The sequence below is a fragment of the Peromyscus eremicus genome, chromosome 5 (genome assembly GCF_949786415.1).
Source record: "Peromyscus eremicus chromosome 5, PerEre_H2_v1, whole genome shotgun sequence".
NCBI lineage: Eukaryota > Metazoa > Chordata > Mammalia > Rodentia > Cricetidae > Peromyscus > Peromyscus eremicus.
In genome coordinates, this window is record NC_081420.1 from 132,519,720 (window position 1) to 132,531,816 (window position 12,097).

General features: G+C 41.4%; 1 protein-coding gene across 3 annotated transcripts in view; it reads right to left on the bottom strand.

Annotated features, from left to right (window-relative positions):
- Positions 1-12,097, bottom strand: part of Rpgrip1l (RPGRIP1 like) — a 97,245-nt gene that overhangs the window by 25,495 nt on the left and 59,653 nt on the right. For all 3 annotated transcript variants that reach the window (XM_059264548.1, XM_059264549.1, XM_059264547.1), the window contains exons 18-22: positions 10,606-10,796; positions 10,410-10,493; positions 9,952-10,059; positions 8,830-8,983; positions 6,350-6,420 (exon numbers count right to left, since the gene is read on the bottom strand). In XM_059264548.1, the coding sequence (XP_059120531.1) occupies positions 6,350-6,420; positions 8,830-8,983; positions 9,952-10,059; positions 10,410-10,493; positions 10,606-10,796 (608 nt within the window). The remainder of the gene's footprint in view (positions 1-6,349; positions 6,421-8,829; positions 8,984-9,951; positions 10,060-10,409; positions 10,494-10,605; positions 10,797-12,097) is intronic.

A 12,097-nucleotide genomic window follows, 5' to 3' on the forward strand; every position in this document is an offset into this window, starting at 1 on the left:
ACTTCCTCCTTTGAGACTCCACTTCCCAATAGTGCCAAGACAGGCATGTAACACGTGGGCCTTTGGGGGACACGGCAGACCTGGACTGCAGCCGACAGGTTACTAAGTGTTTTCTGTGCTAAGCACGCCTGGGATTCTCCTTCCCATAGCACCCACTGGAATCAGACAGCTATAAAAGAAACAGTCCCTGCACTTCAAGGGCTCACCACCACCTGCCAGGCTTCCATCACCAGCCTCACTCAAAAATAGTTTTTGAATTGTGTCCTCCTCACCAGGATTCCTTAGAAAATACATCTGTTTGGATAGCATTCATTATATGGGTACTATGTGCTATTCAGAGATGATTAAATATGTGAGAACATATGTTTAGGTTATCTGTAAATGCTTTCAAGGACCTCCCTCCCTCCCTCCGTCCACCCCCCCCCCTCTCTTTGTAGAGCAGCTCCCTCATTCTCCCGAGTGCTGGGATTCCACAAGTACGTACCATTCCTGGCTCGCTTCTATTGTGGAATTGTGATCCGAGAAGGGTAGCCTAGAGCCAATGCGGAAGTTATGAAGTAGTGACTAATAAAACAGGCGATTAGTGCAAGGGGAATGGAGTGTGCAGGGTGTGAAAGAATGCTTTAAGAGGTGTCTTGTCTAAGGGGCCACGGTGAAGGATGACTTCATAGAGTTAGCAACAGTGTTACAGATAATTAGGAGCTAGGGAAAAGCAGGGAAGGATTTAGAGACCAGTGAGAAAAGCATGAGAATTTAAAACATGGAGCAAGAAGTGTTGAGGTTCGAAATAGTTTTGGGATGGGACAAGGTAACTGCAGAACACTTGAGGAGCCCCAAGTCAGGCAGGTGAAAGGGTGAGTTCAGAGTTATGAGGCCTAGTAGGGTTGGTCTCATTAGCTTGGGTTGGGTTTAGTGATGGTTTGGTTTGGTTTACATTGGTTTGGGGTAGCATAGGGTTTGGTTTAGTTTGGTTTTGGTTTAGTGGTTTGATTTGGTTAGGGTTTGGTTTGGTTTAGTTTGGATTGGTTTGGCTTATTTTGAGACTCCTCAAAGGACGGTTATCACAGGGTTTCTATAAGCAGTGACAATCTGACTGACATGTCCACCTGTCTACAAAGACTACGCATCACCATCCTGAGATTTCTACACCAGATAGCTCCTAAAGACATCTGGTGAACTAATAAGCTATGATATACTTTTTTTTCTTCCAGTGTCCTGACTTCCTGTCCACACGGGATTCTTTCTCTGTGCATGTCTGTCTCTGTTCCCAGACTTCCTCTTTCTCTAAGGACACGGTTGCACAGGCCCGAGGGCTTCCCAATGGTGCAACTCATTCATCTGCAAAGACCCCATTTCCAAACAAGCTCCCACCCACAGGCACCGGCGATCAGGATGTACTTTCAACATAGCTCTTTAGGCAGGGGGACAGAGTTGAATCTGCAATAACTACTTCAAAAAAACAATGACAGAAATACAGGCTTACACAAATGAGTACTGAGGTCACTCACAAATGGTGGCACAACTCATTATTCTGTAGTGTGAAGGATGGTAAAGGAGAGCCAATAGGACCTGTCTCAGAAGGACACGGGTTCCATGCCTGCCAGTCAGAAACCAGCTAAAGAGTAATAACTAGGCTTAGAATCTCATCCCCAGAAGGGCTGCTGAGTAGGGGTCACTGAAACATTTTTTTCTTTTCTTTTTTTCTCTTTCATAATCAATAGGAAATGTGTATGTCACTGTCTTAGTCCATTTGTACGAATGTTACAGATGGGGAAACTTATAATTACTGAACTCATACATACAGCTGCAAAGGGTGAAGAGCTCAGGGTCAAGGTGCCAGGAGGTCTGGTGTCTGCTCTGTCTCTGACGGGACTTGATGCTGTGTCCTCCAGAGAGGAGGAACATTATGTTCTCTTGTGGCAGGAGAGCAGGAGTGCTCCCTTTCATTCTGCCTTTTTATATGAGTGCTAATTCTATTCATGATCTTGGAGTCCTCATGACCCAGCCAACCTCCTCCAGTCCTCAGCTCTTAACACTGCTGCCTTGGGGGTGAAGCTTCAATACTCCTCCACGAATTGTATTTTGGACAGCAAATTAAAATTGTATTGGCCATTAAGTTGGAGAGCTCTTTGTTGTGGGTCTTAAACACTGCAGCATGTTTACTTTAGCCTTGACCTCTGCCCATGAGATGCCAAGAGCAGTTCCTCTTAATGTGACAGTAAGCAATGTTTTCAAACACTGCCTAATAAAATTTAGAAAAACCTTTTCTCTGCATTCAAAGTTAATTAAAGATGATGAATAACGTTTGGAAAATAAGATTAGCTGCTACCCTGCCCCTGCTGTCTACTTCAGGCCAACGTCCAAAGTCTCTGTTGTCCACTACATTGTAAACAAGGCCTTCTTACAGAAAGGTTGCAAGTTGGTGCATTCTTGTATCCCTTCCTGTACTAGATGTGCATATAATTTTCTTTTTTGGTCTTTGAGATGTCACAGCTGCAGCAGGACTCTCTTTACCATGTGATGCAGGGTGATATTGACCATGGGCCCAGTCCAGAGGTTAGATATGACTAATTAGGTCTCTTCCCTTGGGGATGGGCATTTTTTTGTGACTATCTTTGGGCAATAAGCAAAAGAAGCAGATGAAGTTAGCCAAATGATTGTAAGGGAAGGAGCTGGGTATGCCAGATCAGAGCATACATATCCTTTAGCATTTCTATTTTTAAAATTACCCCAAATTGATCCTTCCTTTCAACATCCTTAACTAGGGAATGGCTGGGGGCAGTCTCTTCCTTTCAAGATCTCAGGTTACTCATTTGGAGAATGAGAAGGGAGGTCAGGAATTAACTAAAGAATTCTAGTGTTGACTGACTCAGCTCTTGATCTTATTTACAACCCAGTTGATGAATTATAACACGAGTTGGCTTTCCATAAGCACATCTCTCCAATCAGTACAGAGTTCCCTAACAGCAGCGGCGGAATACTGTGTTTGCTATCACAGTAGGCAGTGAACTCCTAGCTTACAGCATGAGGAATGAGTATTGTTTATAAACTGACAAGATAAATATATTCTTGTACTACTGTCTTCATAGACCCAGCAATGATTCAATATTTCATTTCTTATATTCTTATGTTCAAAGACTAAATCATTTATGTGCCCAAAAAGCCAGCTTAAGTAAGCACTGTATTACAGAATAAACTACTGATAAAAAGAGAGAAAAATCAAACATGCAGACATGATAAATGGAAGGTTCTTAGTGAAATGGTGTGATGGTTAATTTTATTTGCCAACTTGATTAAGCCATGTGATACCCAGACATTTGGTCAATTCATAATGGTTGTGAAATCATTCCTGACTTGACAACTGTGCTTCTGGATAGCTTAAAATCTAGATAGATTCAAAAAAGCAAATTGGTCTCCCTAGAGTGGGAGACCAGTCAGTTGAAGGGATAATGGCACTGAAAGGCTGGATAAGAGGGAGCTCCTGGCTGGGCATGGTGGAACACACCTTTAATCCCAGCACTCACAAGGCAGAGCCAGGCAGGTTCTGTGAGCTCAAGGCAGCCTGGTCTACAGGAGAGCCAGAACTACACAGTGAAACCTTACCTCAAAAATCACCACACACACAGACAAAGAAGGAACTCCTTGTGCCAGGGTTATATCAATGGGGACACATCTTCAAACCTGGCCTGACGCAGAATCTTGGTTCTTGAGTCTGCTGGCTTTCAGATCAGAAAGCATTGCCAATGAATGTCCTACTTCTCAGGCCTTTGGATTCAACTTGGCAATACACAGTCTGTTCTCCTGCATCACTAGCTTGATCACTGAAGATCTCCATTATAGCAGCTAATTCTTTTAGTAAATCTCTATCTATCTATCTATCTATCTATCTGTCTGTCTGTCTGTCTGTCTGTCTGCCTGTCTGTCCGTCCGTCCGTCCATCCATCCATCCATCCACTATCTACTGTCAGTTCTTAGGACTATAAAACCAACCTCACACAGAAAGCTTATTTTCTTACTGATATTATTACCAGCTCTAATAGGAGGCTCAGAATTTCCATTCATTGGTTTGATAAATTATTTAACAATTTAGCATTTGATTAAGCAAAAATATTAAATTTAATTTAACTGAGTATCATAATTAAAACTGTTCAGATAAGTGTGTATAAAATTCCTTCTTTGATTTATCAATTTTTTTTTTTTTTGGTTTTTTTGAGACAGGGTTTCTTTGTGTAGTTTTGGTGCCTGCCCTGGATCTCGCTCTGTAGACCAGGCTGGCCTCAAACTCACAGAGATACTCCTGGCTCTGCCTCCCGAGTGCTGGGATTAAAGGTGTGTACCACCATTGCCTGGCCTGATTTATCAATCTTAAGCAAAGAACATTCCACATACCAGGTTACCACAGGTTAGAGAATGTTAATATAAGTGGTAATTGTATACTAATTATGGTAATACAAGCACATAAAAATAGATATCTTGGGCTGTGAAATCATGAGGATCTGAATTCAGATCCCCAGTAGCCACGTAAAAAGCTTATTGCAACAGCAGGTGCCTTAACCCCAGAACTGAGGAGATGGACACAGGCAGATAAGATTCGTGGAGTTCACTTGCCAAACAGTCTAGACCATCAGTGAGCTCCAGGTTCTGTGAGAGACCATGTTAAGAACTATGGTGGAGAGTGTGGAGGAAGACATTAGTGTCAGCCTTTGATCTCTATATGCACACACACACACACACACACACACACACACACACACACACAGATGTATACCTTTGTTTCATGGAGGCAATTTAACAAACATGTTAGCTCATGGTTTTGTTTTACAGAGATATTAAGCTTAGAATATGTAAAAGAGGAGTTAAAAGAAGTATTGGATTTTTTCAATAAAGGCGAAATTCTAAAAACCAACAACTGAAACCTCCCTGGGAGTTACTATAGAGCGAGAGAGAACGCTAAGCCTTTCCGCTGTATTTACACTCCCTTCCCCATGACCCTCCATCCTTGCTTCCCTCACTTCCACTCTAGTGATGGGCATCAAGGCCTTGAATGTTAGGCAAGCGCTCTACCACTGAGCTACACCCACCATCTTGTCTCTCTCTTCTAAAAAACGACCATTACATATGTATTTATCATGTGTGAACGTATGTGAGTGCACATGTGCCATGACATGATCTGTTCATGAGAGGACAACTCCAGAGTCTGCTTTCTCCTTCCATCTCGGGGGACCCAGGGGTTGAACACAGGTCCTCAGGCCTGGAGACAAGTCCTTCTACCCACTGGACATCTCCCAGCCCTGCTCCTTATGTAAGCTAGCTAGGCTTGAACTTGCACTTCTCACGACTCATTCTTCTTAGTACTGAGAACTTAGGCATCTGTGACCTGCCTGGTGCTATTTACACGGAATTTATAAAATCTTTCCCTCTATGATAAAAATATGCTCTTAAAGGCAGAAAATCTCCCATGTATATTTTGAAATAGAATTTTTCTTTTCAATATTTCATTTTATATATATTTCAGTGATGTGATACAAAACAAAGAATTCCTGGACATGTTTAATCATTTTTCTGAACAGTTTTAGTTTTTCTGTCAGAAGTGAAGTAATTTTGAGAGTTTGGCAGTAGACACATTTAGATCTGAATACTCTCTGAAGCTATGCAGGTAAGCTTTTACAGTTTCAACACAACCTCACAGTTGTGTTCTCTGAGATGCAGATCTGCTTTAATGCATCTTCGTACACAGGAACTGAAAGGGAAGTAGGGAGGTCGGCTGACTTTAGCAAGAGGTGGATCTTGCTGCCCGTGTCAGGTACTCTGTGCAAAAGTAATGCTTACATGTTGTAGTCCATGTCATAATACAAGGGTAAGCAGGAGCCAAGGCAGTGGTTCAGTTGGTTAAGTGTTTCCCATGCAAACATGAGAATCTGAGTTTGATTCCTGAAACACCCATAAAAAAAGCAAAAGCTGGGTACAGCAGTGTGAGTCTATAATCCCAGCACTAGGGAGATAGAGACAGTTAGGTCCTGGGGGTCATGCTGGCCAGATAGTCTGGCCAAATCGGCAGGTTCAGCAAGAGACTCTGTCTCAAAAAAATAAGATACAGAGTTATTGAGCAAGACCCCTTGTATTGATCTCTGGCCTCCGCACACATGCATACACATGTACCTTCATATAAACATGTGCATACATACATAAACATATAGAGAAAAACTTTATCAGTAAAACTGTCCTGCGGTAGACAAGTAAAAATTTTCCACAAATATTTTTGCCTTAAATTTCCATGTCTGAAGTCTAATACTCTGAGAATGACAGCCAGCCTTAGTTTAGAACAGTGTCCTGGCATAGAGCTGCTCACCTGTCTGTTATCCTCGGAGACAGAACCTGAGATGATACAGTCATCACTGTCAGAAGCTGACCTGTCCTCATCTGTCAGGAAACACAACCAACATTTACCCAGTTAGCCAACATATTCACTGCATATGCCACAAGACAACATAAAAGAACAACACGAAAACCAGGCTTATCCCTTTTGCATGTATACTTTAGGAAAGGAAAAAGCAACCTAAAAAACTCCCATGTTTAATTTTGGTAAACACAAAAGAAATAAAAATAATTATTATTATATTATAAAATTAATGAAAATAATGTATAAGGTAATAGATATTACTTTTTTCCCTCTTAAGATTTTACATTTAGTTATCGATTTGTGGGTGTGTGGTTCATGGGCCACTACAAGTGTGGAGGTCAGAGTATAACTTATAGGAGTCAGTTCTCCCCTTCTCTTATGTGGGTGTAGGGAATCAAACTCAGGTTTTCAGGGTTGGTGGGAAACACCTTTCCAACAAGCCATCTCTCCAATTCCTTCGTTTTTCTCTTCATTTCTGGACTTCATTATGCTTCATAATTCCTCTAATTATTTAAACAAACTTGCTATATTCTGCTTACTGTATTTTAAACTAGAAGCAGTTTTACAAACTTCCATATATACTTACAGGATAGTCACAAAATACAGGTGAGAGGACTAGCCAATCTTTCCATCTTCTGGACATATCAGTTTACATAGCAATTAAAGGCGTGGTAATGCCATACATGTGACGGAAAAGAAGAAGTGGATTAACTGGGGGAAGAAAGGGAGGCAGCTGGGGTGGGGGCAGAGGAGGAGAGTGAAAGAAAGCGAGGCATAATGACACATAGGTATGAAATGCAATGGAGAAATCCATTACTTTGTATGTCAGCCTAGAAAGTTAGTAAAACTCTGAACCTAGTTAACCACAGTTGAAAAAGTATCAATGGCATTGTGAACATCACCAACAGAAGTCAAATGTCCTAAATGTCCACTTCTTCCTTCCTTCCTCTGTCACTGTGTGTTTGAAGGATGATATATGCACATCTGTGCTGACTGAGCAGTCAGCAGCCTGCACAGAGCTATGCCAAGGTATGAGGTCACCCCTCATGCCACGCAGCCATCTTGCAGGACTCTGCAGCAGCAGTAGCACTCTGCTTCTATAAGGAGCCTATACTCTGATGAAGTCTTTCTCTACAGTACTCGATGGCACCGTCCACAAGCCTTTGTCTCTCTCACCTCAGCAGGAAGCTGATGAAACTGCTACTAGGCCACATGCAGCTGTAGCTACACAAGGAGAGGCAGCCCTTCTCTACTCATGCAATTGAGCATAAGACATAAGCTGTCTACCATGGCCAGACCCAACTAGTTTCTGCAGTCCTACATTTGGCTCATCAATTATAGAAAGAACATCTTTCTTCCATTCCTCTCCCACGCATTCTTTTAAGCTGCCATATGAATTTTCATGACTTAGTAATTAAGTCTGAGAGGCACTGGGTGCCTGCTAGAGTGTCTGGGGAAGGGATGCACAAAGGCTGTGGGGGTGGTAAGTGGAGAATGATGCTTAGTCTCAGCTCCAACATGGCACCAGAGCTTCCACAACAGCCGAGTCTACACCTGCCATCATATAGCAAATATTTTCCAATGGCTTATACAAAATAGTGTGTAAAAAAAAATCAATGTTATCCTTACTTTTAAAGAATTTAAAAAAATGACAGCTCTATTGAGGTAAAAATATACATATAATAAACTATACATATTTAAACTACAAAATTTGTTATTTGACATTTAATTCTGTGAAACTATCTCTATCTTCCTAACTAAAATAGCAAATATTGGCTGGCAAGAAGGCTCAGTGGGTAAAGGCGCCTGTCACCAAGCCTGAGGACCTGAGTTTGATACCTGGAACCTCCATGGAAGAAGAGAACCAACCCCCAAAAGCTGTTCTTTGACTTCCAAGTATGTGTGTAGCATATGCAAAATAAATACATGTTTTTATAAAGGCAGTGTACCTAACCAACACCCATTTCCTCTGACTCTTTCTCCCTTGTACCCACCGAGGCTTCCACATGCTACTTCCCTGCTTCCTGTCTATTCAGAATTAGTTCAATTTTATTACACTTTATATTAATGAAATGAGACAGTATATTCTCTTTTTTATGTCACAATTCTTGATTTTAATCTAAAAAAGTCAAAGCTAAAGAATAATCCAATTGATAATACCAAACCCAAAGAGAATGTAAGACATCTAAGACATAAATTGGCGACAAGTTCAGCAATGACACTTGTATTCTGTGCGGGAGCCCCAAGTTGACTGAGGAAGAGAGAGATGACAGCCTGGACAGAGAATGGTCACCCAGCACTTCTGCCAAGAAGTGGGCATCATGAGGTGGCTTTCACTGCTGAATCATGTGTTGAGGAAGACACACATGCTCTCACAGAGAAAGCAAAGCAGAGTCAGGTGGGCAATAACAGTTTAAACACAAACTCACCTTCTGGCTCCAGTTCTTCTGTTATTTCTGTTTCATCTTCAGAGGAAGCCACACTTTGTGATGCAAGCTGACCCTCAGAGAGGAAAGAGATGTCATCTTCTTTTCCTTGTTGCATTTTCTCTACGTTTTTTTCTACCTCAGCCACACTGCTTTCCTGTGAAACATGTAGAAGAGACACACATTGCTGTATTTATTATTGCTTGGGTTACATTTTATGGCATTCTTGTTGAAGCACTGGAATAATAAAACATGTACATCTGAGACTTGAGTACACAGATAGATAGCTGGGCATCGAGTCTCATGCCTAGAACCCTGGCATAAGGAGTTTGAGGCCAGCATACACTGTATAAGGAGAAGTGAGTTCTAAGCCAGCCTGAGCTATAAGTGAGCTTATGTCTCTAAAGCACACCACCACCTCCTCCTTCACCACATCACCTCCTCCTCCACCACTACCACCACCACCACCACCACCACCACCACCACCACCACCACTATCACTCCTCTTCTTCCTTCCCCCACCACCTCCAATTCTTTTTCCTCTTCCACCACTCCCACCCTCCAACTCTACCTCTGTAACGACCTCCATCAAACAACACAACACAGAGAGATATGCAACATAGCTATTAAAGACTCATTAGAAAACAGTCACTTAGATTGTAGAAACAGATTAAAACACACAGGTCAATAAAGATCCAAATACATATTAAGAATGAAGGATGTAAGTTAGCCTAGTGTGGTAGTGCATGTCTGTAATATCATCACGTGGAGGTGGAGGCAGGAGGATATGGAACCCAAGGTTATCCACAGCTACACAGTGAGTTTCAGATCAGCCTGGCACACATAAAATCCTGTCTTAACAAAACTAAACAAAATAATGAAGGGTGTATTAATCTCAAAATGACTTTTATATTGAATTTAGTTTACATATTTATAGATTTTCTGCCAATGTGTGGACGACTGTATCTGCTATATTTATCATTTTTAAAACCTTTCTATTATGAGGAAGTCATATTCAAAAGTAGGAAAAACCGCTATGATTTCCTGAATCATGTCTAACCACAAAATATAGTCTTTTAAGTCCCAAAATAAACCTTTCAAAATAATTTTAATACAAAGGCATACCTTGGAAGTATATGTAACAGTTGGTATATTATTTTCTGTTTCTGGTGTGTGTTCCATTTCTGGGGAATTATCCTTTATATCCTTAGAAGGAGGAGGAGGAGAAGTCTCCTTGAATTAATGGGAAGAAAACCATTTATGTTATTTTGTATTCATTACAAGAATAGTTTTAGGCAGGTACATGCTTGACTGTGTAAGATCAAGAAACAATATGCGGGAAGGGAGACAGAATTTATACAACTTCTTCGAAGACTCTTTTATAAATGGGAGCAGAAGACTCATCTGGAAGCTGGAAAGGACTATAGGGTCATGGAGGGGCCGATTAAGAGCACAAACTGGTACCACAGTAAAGATGTGCTGGGTCTACTGTCTCTTACTATGTCGGAAAGGTACAGTGTGTGTATACTGTCAAGTATTTGCTGCAAGTAAGGGAACTGGTATTTGGAGTACTTGTTACTCACAGGACTCAGGTGCGGCATGGGATCCACAAAAGAGACCTTTTTGTCCACATGTGTTAAACGTTGTCTTGGTTTAGGTTTTGGTGCCTAAGATAAAATGACACATCACACTATAATGATCATTACATTCTAGAGGAGGCTTCAGCTATTAACTTTATATTCAAAGCATTAATTGAAATTGAAAGCCACTGTTACTCACTACAACTGATGTAACACCCGAAGATGTTGGAGGTAGTTTCTGAACAACCTCTGGCTCTTCTCTGCATATGAACTTTCCCAGGTCTTCAGTAGTTATTGATCCACTTGGTGGAAGGTAGGTGAATTTCCATTTCAATATAACTTGGATGGTTCCTGCAGAATGCTTTTCATTATCCATTAACTCAAATATCCCTGCAAATTATGAAAATCATTTTGACCAATGCCAGAGCGAAGCCTTGTCATTCTAAGAATTACAGCAGAGGCCTGGGAACCCGCAGGCCACTCAAACTAGGGAAGCAGCCACGTTAACTGTGGATCTTCTCTTCTCCCGACAATCCTCCAAATCTAATCCCCACGTCTTCTCCCTAGCTCTGTAGCAGAACATCTACTGTGGTCTTCCCTTCCTTTCTGACCCATTGCCAATGATCACATAGATCTTTCCTGCCAACCTTCCTTCCCCTGCCTCATCCCATGACCCCAGCCTCAAATGCCTGACTCACAGGCCATGGATAGAGAGGCAGGCTAACTGCAGATCTTCACTTCTCCTTCCTCTTTCCAGATCCAATACCCCTTCTGCATCTCCAGCTCTGCAGCAGACCACTTGCTACTGTAGCCTTTCCCCTTCCCTGCCCCCATATACAGTATGAAGTAAAGTAGAGGCAGGAATTCAAAGTCTCCCAACCAAAACAAGCCCAGGGCCAGATGGTGTTAGCACAGAATTTTTCCAGATTTTCAAAAGAGTCAATGGATAAGACTGCCCAAATTATTCCATAAAATAGAAACCGAAGGAACATTGACCAATTTGTTTTATGAGGCCACAGTTACCCTGATACCCAAACCATATAAGGAACCAATAAAGAAAGAGAATTACAGACAAATTTTCCTTTTGAACATACATGCAAAAATTCTCAATAAAATACTTGCAAACCAAACCCAAGAATACATCAAAAAGATCATCCACCATGATCAAGTAAGCTTCATCCTAGAGATGCAGAGATGGTTCAACATATGTAAATGGATAAATGCAATCCACCATATAAACAAACTGAAACACAAAACAAAACAACAACCTCCCCACCACAATCATATCATAGTAAACAGAAAAGCCTCTGACAAAAGTCCCACACCCCAACATAATAAAATCCGGGACCAAGGATAGGAAGGACATACCTCAACACAACAAAGGCAATTTACAGCAAGCCCACAGCTAATATCAACTTAAATGGACAGAAACTCAAAGCAATTCCACTAATATCAGAAACAAGACCAAGTTGTTCACTACCTCCATACCTATTCACTGTATACTGAAGTTCTAGCTACAGCAATAAGATAACTAGAGGAGATTAAGGGGATACAAATTGGAAAGAAAGAAGTCAAAGTTTCTGCAGATGGTATGATACTGTATACAAGTGACCCTAACAATCCCACAGGGAAACTCCTACAGCTGATAAACACTACGGCAAAGTAGCTGGATACAAAATTAACTCACACAC